The sequence below is a fragment of the Xiphophorus hellerii genome, chromosome 15, assembly GCF_003331165.1.
Source record: "Xiphophorus hellerii strain 12219 chromosome 15, Xiphophorus_hellerii-4.1, whole genome shotgun sequence".
Classification (NCBI taxonomy): Eukaryota; Metazoa; Chordata; class Actinopteri; order Cyprinodontiformes; family Poeciliidae; genus Xiphophorus; species Xiphophorus hellerii.
This window is the reverse complement of record NC_045686.1, coordinates 4,909,915-4,924,779: the sequence shown is the minus strand read 5'-3', so window position 1 is coordinate 4,924,779 and position 14,865 is coordinate 4,909,915. Positions and strand designations below refer to the sequence as shown.

The 14,865-nt window shown below is 40.0% G+C and overlaps 1 protein-coding gene across 1 annotated transcript; it reads right to left on the bottom strand.

Annotated features, from left to right (window-relative positions):
• Positions 1-8,345: 8,345 nt before the first annotated feature.
• On the bottom strand, positions 8,346-14,779 carry allc (allantoicase). Its single transcript, XM_032585264.1, has 11 exons — positions 13,789-14,779; positions 13,317-13,367; positions 12,922-13,009; positions 11,976-12,095; positions 11,760-11,839; positions 11,492-11,624; positions 11,236-11,391; positions 10,198-10,271; positions 9,223-9,331; positions 9,028-9,146; positions 8,346-8,948 (listed from the first exon to the last, which is right to left on the bottom strand). Exons 1-11 carry the CDS (start codon positions 13,876-13,878, stop codon positions 8,769-8,771), a joined length of 1,200 nt encoding a protein of 399 aa, XP_032441155.1. The 5' UTR covers positions 13,879-14,779; the 3' UTR covers positions 8,346-8,768.
• Positions 14,780-14,865: the final 86 nt, after the last annotated feature.

Below are 14,865 nucleotides of genomic sequence, written 5' to 3'. Positions count from 1 at the left end.
TGAAAGAGACATCAGCTGTTTCTTCTTCTACCAGAGAACTACAGCTCTGTTTGCATCCACTCTAAAGAGTTAAGCATATCTTTGACTTGGTTATCGTTTCATAAAAACTATCTACTTTGCTTCACGTTTGAGCATCAAACCTACCTTAAAATGGTCAAATCATAAGAGACTATCAGATATAGAAGATTAACTTCTGACTTAGCCTTTTCCTGAATATTATTTCTATAATTGCCTGCTGTCATTTTACATTCCACCTGGGCTAATCACTCAGTACCTGCCTCAGAAAAACATTCCCATTGCATGATGCTGCCACTACAAGCCTCCAAGGCTGCTTTAGAGTAAAAGATTTTGGTAAGTTTGTGGTCTATAAAAGTGTGAGCCAAAAAAAAGAAAATATAGTTTCCATATGCATCAACAGCCTGTCCTGGCAGGCCGGATTCTACGTTTGTGTTCAGGAACGGCACAAAAATCAGTCAGACAGATGCAAATTCTTCGGCACTTTTGACACCCATGTCTAGATTGTCCCAGATGCCTTCCTGCCTCCAGAAGCAAACACTGTAACTTCATGTTCATGACCACTGGCTGCTTTCCTGAATGATGGAGGCCACATGTTTTTTCAGGACGTTCATTCTGTAACTTAACAAAATGTTAAAAAGTGAATGCTATTCAGTGGCACTATAGTTTATCTATAGTTTATCTACAGTTTATCTACAGTGCCAGCCCTACATCTTTTTTATTGTGTGACATGGTCTACCTTTGTAACAAACAAACTTCTGCAGTTTTGTTTGTGAGCTCTTGTTTGAAATGCTTCATCTGTTTCAAGTTGCGTAAGACCAGTTCATTTGAAGTAAGGAATAAAGTAAGTTTTTACTTTAATAATACATTTTAGGATAGAAAAATCACAAAGTGCTTAGACCAATTGATTGCATACAACATGAGCTGCTGCCTTCAGCCAGGAAGTTGTGTCATCAGATGGGTGACAGCTATCACAGAGTGGTTTGACCCTGACCCATTACTCTCCTGTTGGTGGGTCAGCTGTGGTGACTGGCTACTACTCACCCCCTCCTGGTTGTCAACTCATTTCCTCCCTCTTGCTTCATATCCAGCATCAGGCTGTTTCTGCTGCCTCTTTTGCTTCCTGTCACTCCCACTGATGCCAATGGTTTCCAGGATGATTGGGTAGAGAAGCCTCTGCATCCTATCGCAACTCGGCATTTCCAGCTTTGCCAACCTTTGTCTCGGCATCCTAAGTTTTCCTGTCAAATACCTCCTCAAATCCTACAGTTGACTACGTTCCTCCTCACATCCCACAACTCTAGTTCTCCAATGGTCAGCCCAGGTCTACTTCGTCTTGGATCGGTTCCACCATGTCTTTGCATCATTGTCCTTTGAGCTCCACCATTATTGAGCTCCTCAGCTCCTCCAGGTTTCTAATTTCTGCCTGGATCAGGGTTTACTTTTCTACCCATGCTTGGAAGTGTATCAATCCCAACTCTTCCAACAATGTCTCTAAGCTTCAGGTTCCTCTCTGCCTGGGACAGTGGTGTTCAGGCTGACCCCTGGATTTACCTTTATTCCAGCTTCACTGACCTTCTTGTCTATTGAATCTGTAGTCCATCAATCACAGGACCGAAGGAAGAGAGTTCCGGGCAACTGAACAAGAGCAGAAATCTTCTGACGCGATGTGAATCCTCTCTGTGGAGAGACCTGAACTCTGGACTCTGAAATAAACCCAGTGAATTACAGGTCGGACCTTAGATGATTCATCTGCAGCTCCACTGCAACTGTTCTAGAGAAATTTTACTGATGCAACTCTCAACTAATGTCATCTCAACTCACCTTAAAGGACAAACGGGTCTAATCCATACCCAGAAATGCATTATCAAATCAATCCAGTCACAGCCACATTCAAATTTAGTTACTTACATTTCATTTTGGTCTGAGGTATAATAGCACATATGCAGAAAATCCATTTATTATGTTTCTGAAGTTTGTTTTAGTGTTTAAAGAATTACTTTGTCTGGTGCAGAAGTCACATCCTGATGGATTTTAATATCTCCCTACTGACAAAGCGAGGGTGGATTTTCTGTCCTGCATGACAGACGCAACGTTAAGAGAATTCATTCAGGCTTTATTGAGCAGGACAGAGTCTCGACTTGCCGATCAATCCGATGCCTCCGGGACGCAGTAAGCTGTCAGCTGTGAGTGAAGACTGAAGGAATGAAGCAGAGAATCCTGGACATCCATCCTCATCACTTCTGCTGCTGTGCTTCTTCCTGCCACCACTGAGTGACATGGGAGCTCATGGAATAACATGGAAATCTACAATCAATGCAAAATGGTTGCAAAAGCTGGCGTCTGTGGATTTATTGCATCTAGAAACTTTTCTTTTGAATTTTACACATGGAAGTCTGACATCTTGTTTCCAATATTTGTAGCCCCATCTTCACGGTTTCGACTGCAGTACTGCAGTATGAGCTATGGCTCATAAATGTTCAACAATTATTGTTTCCATGCTTTGAGAGAATCCATCTCTATAATCAGAAGGTGCAGCATGTCTGGAGAAATTACTTTTGCCCTCAAGTCTGGGATCCTTCTGCTCATCGTTGTATACCACTAACTTGTAAACATTACACATCTTGAAGTAAAAATGTCAATAAATTGAAGTGATTACAACTGGAAGTAAGCATCAGATAAACTCAACATTTTCTATATTTTTCACTACTTTATGTATTGGCAGCACACAACAAGTTTATTAGGTGAGGGACAGAAAAACGTTGCTGCTTGCAACGACCACAAGATATAGTGCATCACATTTATCATTGCTCTAGTATAACGCCACATTCGTTCAACTGGTGGTGGAAACAAACTCCTGAATACGCTACCAAACCATAAAATATCATACTGAGCCACAACGACCCGTTCCAAACCACTCAGTGGAAACAAGGCATCTAGCCTGGGAATACCTTGGAAGCCCAAGGATATCTGGAGTCCCTCCTTGACTTGTAACCCCCATAACTCAATCTTGGTTTAGTGGAAGACAATGGCTGGACAGATATTCTGCCTTTTAGCATAACTATTGAGGCCCGTAGAGATGAATTGTTATCCATATTTATGAACTGTGGAAAGAAGCTGGAGTACCAAGAGAGAACCCCCAGTTCCACAGGGAGAGCAAACTCAAGGACAGTTTAAGGTGGCAACGCGGTCATTGGTTGAAAAATTTCAAATGTAGAGCCAGAGCATCGCTTATGAGCTTCCACAGCTTTGAGTTGAACTCATCTCTGGTTGTTGATGTGTGAATCTTTGTATATTTGTGAAGTCAAAAATATTTATTAATCATTCTTTCACCAGATAGAATAACACCGACTGTGGAACAGAAGCATAAATGTGTATTTAACGGTCCAAAATAATTCAGCAGAGAAGGAATCCAGACATCATCCCTGGATGTGGAAGGGGGAGGAAAATCAAACCTGTTCATACCGGCTCCAGCCTCCTCACTGTGGTTTTCATTCGCTTGCCGTTATGCTAATGAAGCCGCCGCTCCGTCTCAGGAGGATTTACACCGACACGGTTTTACCAGATCTTTCCAGCGAGGGTCGTTGGAAATGTGATTCAGGAGTCTCGGGGGAAATAAGCTCGTGAGGCACGGCTTCAGGCAAAGTAATATCCTCAGCCTATTAGACGGAGCAATAATCTGCACTGGGCCGGCTGAGGGAGGCCCGCACACCTCTTATCCCCCCGAGACTCTGAGCGACGCTTGGGGAGATTCAGTTGTCGTCTGTGAGGCCGCTGTCACAGGTCGATCAGTTCTGTGGGTTCTGGTCACGCAGACGGGAACCAGCAGAGACCCAGAGGATGGTTTTACAGCAGCTCTGTTAACAACCAGGAACATTCAGACAGCATACGCATGGTGGCCTGCCCTGCACCGTCACAGGCTGAGTTATTTAATCCAGTCATGATAACTCACCAAGAAATTCAATGAATACGTCCGACTTGTAAACATGGGCAGCTTTTTTATCTCAGCTTTCAGATTTTCTTCCAAATTAATATGAAATTTGATTCTTCAGTTAAAAATGAAGAATCATTGATCAGAGTTCATAACCAATAAAACAATCTAAATGATTATTTTTTTAAATAACCTTGACTCAAGACTGATTGACAAAACAAAAATTGAGACATTCAATTTTACTTAAATATTATATATTAAAGATAGTATTGATGACAAGATGAAGAACAAAACACCACAAATTAAATCTAATAAAATGTAAACAAGATTTCAATAATCTTATTGACTCCCTGCAGGGTGAAGGATTTCACTGTGTGACTCAGGATTTCAAAGAGTGGAAAATTCACAGAAATTCACCTATTGTTGATTTTTTGGTAGAGCATTTCTAAAATATACAAGAGGAAATGCAGCTTAGGAAGCTGAAACACCAGCAGCAGCTTGTCTGACTTGAATGACAAAAAGTTGGATAAAATGCGAGTTGACTGCATTTCATCCAGACTGCAGACGCTTTGAAAACTATCGGACATGATTTAGTTCCATATGTGGAAGTGGCACAATCCAGATCTATGTGAGAAGATCAGAATTGGGCCATTCACACTGCCATGAAAAAAATCAGATGTGGGTCACATTTGCCAGCTGTGTGAACAGAGTCTGTGTTTCTCGGCTGGCCTTGGGATTCCCCCCAGGAGCCGTGCGACTGCAGAGAGGAAAGCCTGCTGCCCTGCGACCCAATCCCAGATTAAATGGAAGAGCAAACAATACAGAGTGGCCTTAAAAGCATTATTATCTTCCAAAGGGTTCATTCACACCTAAACCCATAATTTAGAACCGAGTGCTCTTCATGTAGAGCTTAGATTGTCTATTTCATCGCAATTGCTGTAAGCAATGTAACTACTAAGTAAACAGTTGAAATCCTATTAATTATTAGCTGCAAATCTCCAACACCCATAAACTGTTTACAGGGCAGCAGTTTTTCATTTTCACAGAACCAAGCTTGGACCTTTTCTGAGGTCAATGAAGCGTTATTTACCGGTTTCTGAGCAGATGAATGTCTCCTGCTGCTTTCTGCTCTGCTGCGCTGCAGGATCTAAATTATGTTTTTAAGTGAATTCCCATTAAGCTTAAAAGCCATTTTTCATTATGCTGCTCCTGTCTGCTGTCGCACGCCCCCCTCCCCCTCTCTCTCTAAGCATTCAGACAAACAAGAATCATATGAGGAGCTAATTTGCATAACATCTCAGCTGTCAGTGAGTTTCATGTCTGCAGTAGCTGCACTGTGTCTCTGTTGCCCCCTGTTGAAGAGAAAAGCTCTTGAGATGTCTCAACTGAAGTGGGTTACTTAATGGGGTATAATTTAGGTTCAGCCATAAGCATTCAGTTTTCTTCCTGGTAGAGGAGCTTCAGGATTTTGCACCATCAGTTGTTTTTGTGGCGCTGCGACAGTGTGCGCTCTGAGGAGGTTGCAGTGAAGGTTAAAGAGCAGACCATGATGGATATGATCTCATTAGAAAAGGGAAGCTGGGCTTTAATTTCCTTTTCTGTGCTTCATCTTTATTAACGTCAGAGCGGTCGATGATGAGCCTTCAGAGACAGAAAGCAGAGAAGGAATTCAGGTCAGCTGAAGGCTGAGAGCGCAGGTCCAGTTCAGGACATCTTATTATTATTACATCTTATTGTTATTTATTTTTGGTGTATTGATACTTAACCTTTAATTTATTGGTACTTGGCAGAAATGAAACCATTTTTAAAATTATTTTTCTTGCACTTTATTGCCAATTCAGATCAAGAGTTTCCAAGTCATTCCTGTCACTTTTAGGTGCAAAACACCTGAATTAAATAACTGAATTTCCTCATCATAATTCAGTAATTCAGACATTCGGTAACAAAACATTAACTTAATTCAGCAGATGAGATGCATCTAGGATAGTAGCTCTGGAAGGCTGGAGTTGGGCACCTCTGCCTACTGATTGTCTAGTTCATACAATGCCTGTAGCTTATCTTCACTTCATAACATTTTAATTATAACATTTTTGACCAGAAATACTAACTACTCTTTTTCCCATTCTCAGATAATAACCTGGAACCTTTAAACAGAGCTCAGACACCTGGGGAATCTTTTGGCTTGAACACCCTGGGAAGGAAAAGGCAGAGGTGAGTGAACTGCAGAAAAAAACTTAAAACCCACTAAAATATCAAAATTCAGCTCCTTACTGAACAACTAAACAGCTGGACTTCCTCTCTGGAGCCTTCACTTCCTGTCCAACGAATTTTAGACAGCAAGACGTTTAATCTGTCATTTATCCAAAAAAACAACCTGCTGTTTTTTAATGCTACACATTAGCTTCAGTCATTAGCCTTCAGGTTTAAGGTTTCTAAGAAAGAGCTGTTGTGGCAGAAATGACAGTAAATCCATGGCTGAACTTTAATTTATTACCAGAATAGTTTGAGATCATCTACTTAAAAATTACAGATACTTTTTTTCTCGACTTTGAATCTCTTTGTTCTTTGTTTTGCTTGCATGAAAAGTGCTGCACAAATATTCCTTCCATGACTAGTTTGAAGAATCATTGACAGAGGAAACAACAATCTGACAGCACTGAGTTTTTATGAATTAGTGTTTTATTGGTTTCTTTAAGGGATCAGTGGTGAAGTTGATGCTACTGTTGCTGCCTTGCAGCAAGAAGGGTTTGAATACGGGGCTAAAGTTATTTAAATTAACTGTTTGGAGACTCTGTAGTGTTTATTGTTTCAGATTAAAAGCACAGTGTGATGCATCACCATGACCAGCAGAAAAAACAAATCCTTCACACATCGATTTAAGCTGCTGAATGTTAGACAACTCACCTGTTTTACCTTGGATAAATGCTTGAGGAAACTTCTGAACTGATCAGTTTTCTGCTGTTCAGATTCCACAACGTCGACAAAATCAGTTTGGCAACAATCCATTTCATTTGATGAAGAAAACATTTTTTCTCATTTGGATTTGCACTCGTGACTGAAATGAGCCTCTTCCAGTCTGTTTCCAGGTCAGATTTTATCATATTTTAACTTCTTTTTACCAACATGCTGTGTACTCAGGTTGTATTTATTTATAAATGCATAAATATGAAGAGCTATTTCATTTTTGTTTGCTGGAGTTGGTACTTTATGGACCTTTCATTCAATAGACCCAATTTGTCCCACAAGTCAAAAATATGTATTACTTGAAAACGACCACAAGGGGGAGCTATTCTCTGGATTCTCCTCATAAATAACTAGGAACAGACATCAGGTTGACCATCAATAAAAAGAAAACCTTTCTTACTAGTTTTGTTTATTTTTTTTTTTACAAAATGTATTTCTTTAAATTGTTTTATAGATAATATTGTCTCATAATTATTTATCTTAAAAAGAAAAAATTATTTTATGAAACCCAAATAAGGCCTTTATTGATTTATCTCATGTGGAAATACAATTTAAAAATATATCTGTGGAATAAACCTCCCCTTAAAACAACAGATTAGTGATTTGTGGAAAATGTTCCTGCGATGTTCAACATCTGGTGAAAACCCACTGAGGTGGGAAACGAGTGGAGGGGCGTTAAAAAGGTCAAAGTCAGCAGTCAGACACAAACTCAAACACATTGGGACCACACAGCGTGGATAATTACTGTAATTTCAGTAACATCTGAGCAGCTGACAAACATGGCTGCCTCACTGCTGAAGCTGCCCAGATGGGGTCAGAGGTCAGGTTTATGCTCAGAGCTGTGAGTGATGGAAGGGGCGGAGCTTCAGATGTTTAAACACAGCAGCAGCACAGTGACATGTACGATGCAGAATATGTTAGGTGATGCATTTCAGGACCAATAGTTTGACGCCTTCATTCAGTTAGAGCTGCTGGAGGAAACAGACGAGCCATAAAAACGCGACAACTAGCAGTGGAGGAGACTAAAGGAAATCAGTCGAGACGAAATCAATGCCGATTAGACATATTTTTTTAAAACAGTTAATTTTTGAGGAAGAAGAAACTGGAGCTGTCATTGATCCTCACTGACCTGACCTCCAGTTGTTTATTTCATGTTATTAATTGTGGAGAAAATGCAGCTGGAGAAGAAGAAGCAGCCAATAAACGTAAATCTAAACAAATGGATGTGTTGTAGAGAAACTGCGAGTAAAACAGATAAATGTTTCCTGGTGGACCAACCTGAGTCCATGGAGGGATTTCCTAGTTGGGTGGAAATGAAGTAGACATTTTATTTGAAGAAAACAAGCACTCTTAAAGGGGCGGTGTTATATATTTTCCAGGCATTTCATAGCACAGTCAAATAACTATGTTACCTTCAGTCGTTATAAAAATGTTGTTCATATAAAACATGATTTAAAGGAAATTTGTCGTCATAATTTAACACCTTGAAACTCGGCCTTCAGGAAGTCGACACAGCACCGGATCCTCTTTGAAATAATAAAATCACAAATTCAAAGTGAAGAACATCAGAACCAAACAGAACAACTTCTGCGATTCTGTTTAAAAATGACTTCAACAGACGCAGGGCTGTCGTCTGTGTCCAGATGTCTCCACACCGTTATCTGTGGACACAGACGGACCTTGGAGAGACGACCACATGCTTTTCCCCTGGAAACCTGGGAAACCTGGGAAAGTTGTCTGTGGGTTTGTTATATTAGAACCATTCACTTTCTAAACTTTTAAATTTAGATCATCAACACAATTTCTTCCAAATAAGATCCTCAGACCTCCCACATGGTGAGGTCAGTGAGGTGACGGATCACAGTTTGGATGGCGGTCTGTTCTGATTGGCTGGAGCTCCGGGGACCAACATGGGCCGACCCCACAGACGGAGGCGGCTGACGCCTCCATCAGGAGCGATGATGAGCCGAACATGGCTGACGGGTCCATTCAGCATCAGCTCTGCTTTGCTGTATTGATGCCTGTGATGAGGACGGAGCTGCAGCACAGAGAGAAAGATGGAGATGAGGAAACTGATCACAGAACTGTTCAGGACGTCGGCGGTGCTAAATGTTAACCTTCTGAGGTGGAAGAAGCACTTCCCATTTCCCAGAGTTCCATCTGGTTTGGATGCACCGCGCCTCGTCTTCAGGGGTTAAAAGACACGCTTCGATCCGACAGGAGTCTGGGAAATTACCTGAGTGGGAAACACACGGATCAAAAGATGGGTTTGTTCTTGGAGGACGCAGCAGTCGTGACTCGGATGCACCTGCCTTTGAAATGGTTGGTGTCCACCTCAATGCTGCCGATCAGCCCAGGACGACCGAGACGAAACACGGCCCACTCCCAGCCAGGCACCTGGAGGATTCCCCGCTGGTCTGCCTGCAAGGCGACAAGAAGGGAGAAATTTCAAGAATTTCATCTTAAACCTCCATATAAAGTATAAAACATTAATGATCAGCCGAGATGTGATCTGCTGAGGAAACAGGAAGAACCCAGCAACAGGACCAGCATTACTCATGGACGATCGGAAAAATACAAACTGAAGTACAGGAAAGACGTCTTGTATTAAATTAAGGTACATAGTGGAAGCAATGGATTGTGGTAGTTGTTGGTATAAAGAGGTAAGAGTCTGAGGTGTTCCTCAGGGCTCTGTCCTTGGAAACATTCAGTCCACCAGTTACATAAAATTAAATGTTTTGTAGTGCAGATTCATTACTTCATTCCAAGTCTACTGTCAGTTTATCTCCTTAAAAAGTTATTTGAATTAAAATGAGTTTTAAGACTCACAGAATGTTAGTTTGAAATTACTTCAAAACTACATTCTGTTTTTGGAGATAAATCCAATGTAAACTTTTCACCTGAGAGTCAGAGCTTTTCTCTCTGTCAGGCTTTTTATCGTTCTGCTGTAGGATTTATCCCGGGGATAATTATGGAAGACAACTTTGTGTAGTTTTTAGAAAACTGGCCTCATAACTTTCTCTAAAAATCAGCACTTTCATATTTTAGTGACCAAGCTTTGATCTGGTAGAACTGAGTTCAGTGTTTCAGTCTTTGGTTTCTGATCTTACCAGTTTAAATGATCATGTTGTAATTTAACTGTATGATTTGTATCTGTCTTATTGTAGCATAAAATAAATGCAATGAGCTTCTATCACTGTAGATTATTCTGTTGACTGTGTAAACAAACTGAAAGTGAAAATATTTCAGATTAAAACCAAAACATTGTGGATTATTTGTGTTGAAACCTTCAGAGTTTTGGGCCGGTCTGATCTGCGGGCCGTTTCCCATCCGTCCGCCATGTTGGCGCCTCGACCAAGTCCTGTAAAAACAGAGAAGTTATTTAAGGCTGGACTGAAAAAGACAGAAAATGATCCATGAACAAGGAGCAGGAGGTGAAAAAACTGGACTGAAAGTCTTTATTTTACAGAGAAATGAGGATGAAATCAATACTGTCTTTAATAATCATTGTGTGGTTAATTAAAATAAAAAGAGGGAAAGATTGAGAAGGGAGAAATCTTACAATTATTTATTATTAACATAATAGCATTACATTTATAACAGTCACAAATATTACAAATGAATTTTTTTAATTCTGTAATTTTAGTTCTGGTTTATTTTTAATATTTCTCAATAAGATGTCATTATTTCATCTGTTTTTTCTTTTGACTTTAACTTTGTTTTATAAAAATGTGTATTCTTTATTTTTTCTGTTCATAAGTTTGATTACCGATCTTGTGTGTTTGGTTTTTTCATATTTAATATTTCCCTCCCTGGTCAGTTTTTACTGCTCTGTTATAATCTATATATATATATATATAAATATACACTGCTAAAAAAAATAAAGGGAACACTTAAACAGGTGTTTAACACTTAAAGTGTTCCCTTTATTTTTTTGAGCAGTATATATATATATATATATAATCTGTTAACCACAGCAAGGACCCAGATCCACTGGACTGATTTCCAGTCAGAAACTACTGGAAGTTTCTAATTGTTGGGGTGGGAGTTTGTTTTGTAATTTGCAAGATAAGTTTATAAAGTCATTTTTAGATACAATTTCATGTGTTCAAAGAAAAAGCAGCGTTTTTACTAATGGAGGCTGAACAAGCCTGTGTGCCGTTTGGTTGTAGTAAGGCGAGTAACTAGCTAAAGCATGGCGGCCATGTTGGAAATCAGACTTTCTTCTGCAAGAAGAACACATTTAAACATCTGACCATCATAAAACATGTGGTACTCTGATCTGACTTCGTAGTGCAAGGTCAAGTGATTGAGTTAAATCCAACCAATCATGTTGCGCGGATGTCCAAAGTGGGCGTCGCTGTAGCCGAGGCAGACTCCCCCATTGGTCAGCGCTATGAGGTCGACGTCCTGGTTGGTCGGGATGGAAGACCAATCCCTCTGGCCGATACCAAACACCTTGAGTCTGGCTATTCCTCCATCTGGACAGAAATCAGAGCAGTTTTACAAATCATGTGATCAGTTGTAGCCCAGAGTCGCCAACCAACCAGTGTCTGTCCTGATTATGTGTTTGTAACGTGCCTGGATACATGTTGAGGCGCAGGTGCGTGACTCTCCTCTTGGTGCTGACCCTGAAGTAGTTGTGACAGCAGTCTGCGTATCCAGGCTGCAGCGCCGACTCGCCCAGCAGCTCTGGCCAAACCTCTGAGCTCAGCTGTCGACCAGAAAACCGTCAAATTGTCATCCATCAGCACCACCACATGATGTCTGTCAGCTCCGACTCCCATTTAGCAGAGGTCATGTATCGCCATGATATGTTTTTGATCTATTATACCACACTGACGGTTACCTTGGCAACAGCAGCGATCTGAGCTCCAGTGGCGGCCATGCCGGTCCGATCTTCCCCGGGAGTGAACGGGGGCAGCTCATCTGGTCAGGATGAGACTTTTAACTCATATATATCAATGAATTTCACACTTAGGTAAGAGAATGATATATGGGGGTAAAGGAAGAGAAGATGGAGAGCTTTTAGATTCAGTAGACGGGAAGGACTGATGATCTGTACCGAGGCAGGTGGCTTGGATGGAGACGTAAGGCGAGTGGTTCCCAGTAAAGAAAGACGTGTCGACATCAAGTCCATGAATCAAACCAGCCACTCCCAGCTGAATGATGCACCAGTCGTGACCTTCAGCGAGATGGAGAGCAAACATGTTTATGTTTAACACCTTTTCCTGTGAAATCTTAGAGCTGCATTGAAAATTATGTTTATTGTGAGGAAGACATGGGGATGAAATGTTTGAGGTTATTTTATAGATTTGACTTTATTCTTGAAAATGATCATTTTCCAGAGACTTGCTGTGGTTTTAAGTTTTAGATCTTTTATGAATCTGCTTTCTGATGGACCAACAGAAAGCAGGGCTAGGTTGTGAAGTGGAACCAAAAAAGAAGCAAAAATAAATATCTGGAAAGTGTGGTGTAGATTTATTTTCAGCCCTGAGTCGGAACTAGAACCATATTTACCTCCAGGACCTTTATGGGTTTGTCTTATTTTAACATTTTTCTCCATTTGTCTTTACGAAACATCTCAAGCCCAGTTGGGTCGAACGGAGAGCATCTGGTGCTGAATGCAAATGTTTGCCACACTTTTCAGATTCTGAATTGGTGAAAATGTTTAAACTCATTCTCCCCTTTGTTTCCTTCACAATGATCCTACTTAACTAGAAAAATAAAATATTTTATGTGATTATGAAGAGAAAAATATGAAAAAAGTTTGATAATTTTTTATAACTTCTCTGTTGTTTTTCTGTTTGTACCATTGTTCTGGTTTTAATGTCATTACTGTAAAAACTGAATTTCACTCAAACTAAACTTCATGTTTTAACATTTAGTTAGCAAGTTTCTGTCTGAGTTTCTATGGATAAATCTGATCTGTGAGGCCAGAAACAGACATTATTTCAGCATTTTGTGAATTTTTCTGGGCGAACAACAAAGGTTTGATTTCAGGCGCCGACCAGGGATCCTCTTCCTCCTCGTCTCCCATCCGTCCATCCACTTTCCAAATTCTGTGAAAGCAGATGGGATGAACTGCGGAGGCTCTCGCTGTTAAAACAACAGATGTTTGAAGAGTGACGACAGCGAAACAAACGGTAATAAGAGACAGCGTGAAAAGAACTGAGCTCGTTTAGAATTAAAAGATTATTTAAATTATGGCTCAAATTTATCCATATCAACGTTTTTAAATGTGACTGGATGTCGAGGCAAAGAAAATGAAGATATAAACATTTGATTTACAGCTTTTTTTTCTCTCTGAGGAGCTTGTGGGTGCTTTCTTTTCCAGATTTAGTGAGATTTTTATTTAATAAGCAGATCCACTCATGCAGGTGAAATCAATATAAGCAACTTTCACCTTCAGCAGGTTTTTAGCCGGAGCAAACCATTCATCTGTGGCAAAAATAACCTGGAGAAACAACACGAAGCACCGCGTTAGTGGCAGAGCAGTGACAGTTAAAGTTGTGTTTTAATCTTGTTGGTTGAATTTATCATTTCATTTAAGACTCTGACATTTTCAGATTGAACAAATTGTACATAAATTTTATTCTCTTCCTTAGCAGATTGTAAATTTGGTAAATTTCAGATCAACTTTAGTGCAAACACAATCATGTTTTCAATATCAGAAGAAGGAGGCCGTTTTAATAGGTACAGGGTGGAGTTAATCATTCCTCTATGGAGTGCTTCCAAAAGGTTCAAAATGCTTCAAATGTTGACATTTTTATCTTATATCGTGCTAATATTTTGTCCTCCACTTGGAACACAACATTAATCTCTGACAGTTTAGGAGTTAATGTGTAATTTTACTTTCTGTTTTCTACATTATTCACCTTTCCTCCCACCGTCTCACAGGCCAGGTCGTTAAACTGCAAGAAGTCCGGTTCTGCTGCAGGCTTCGCCGTCGCCCGTCTCTCAGCCATCCTGAAGTTTTTCCTCGGTTTTCTCAGAGGTGAGCAGAAAGTTCAGAGCAGCTGCTTTTCCTGTTGAACCTCGAAGTAAAACTCACATGTGGCTTCAAACCAGCCGTCCAAAGTCCAACAGCTGTTTGTTCTGACAAACCGACTCCGGGTTCAAGTTCAGGAAAACTTTATGATCCCTTAAAGGTGAATTCTGATGTTTTCCATAACCTGTCAATGCAGTAATTAATGCAAAAGGAGCCTCTACCAACTACTGAGTGGATGTACTACACAGTCGATTAATATTGTGATTTACTGTAAAAAAAACTTCTGTCCATCTAATTTGTATTTTAGAGGTGAATTCAGTTAGAAATGGAATAAACTCACATCTGAGTTTTAATGTTTTCAGATTAAATGTTTTGATCTGAAGGACAAATAAAGTGATTTTGATCAGTTTCCACCACCTAGTGGAGATAATAGGTAATTACACTGTAATTCCTGCAACTTTACAAGATAAACTGATTTAATTTATTCACTGAATTTAGTCCTTTTAAGCACATAATCAGGTTAAATAAAAGCACATTTTCTCTCCAAGGAAACTCTGCTGACTGCAATGAGTCAATGATTTTTGCAGCAATAACTCCTACAAATGAAATGTCATCGAATTTAAAATGTATATATTTATATGTTACACTTTTAAAGTATTTAATGTGCCTACATTTACTAACGTTTCACTGCACCACTCTGCAATATAAATGTATAATCTAAGAACTGCTGAATATTAAATGAGGAAATATTTTCAGTTTTGGGAGATGAGCCCCGAAGATCGGAGGATTTTAAGGCAAAAGTCCAAAACGTAACATTTTGATGGATCCATCCCCCCATATTTTAGTCTGTTGTTGGTTATAATTCGTATATAAACTTATATTATCTGATTAAAAGGCCATGACTATCTCCAGGAAGAGAGGTTAGTTTGTTTACCTCCAGCTCTCCACAGGTCGGACTGGTTTT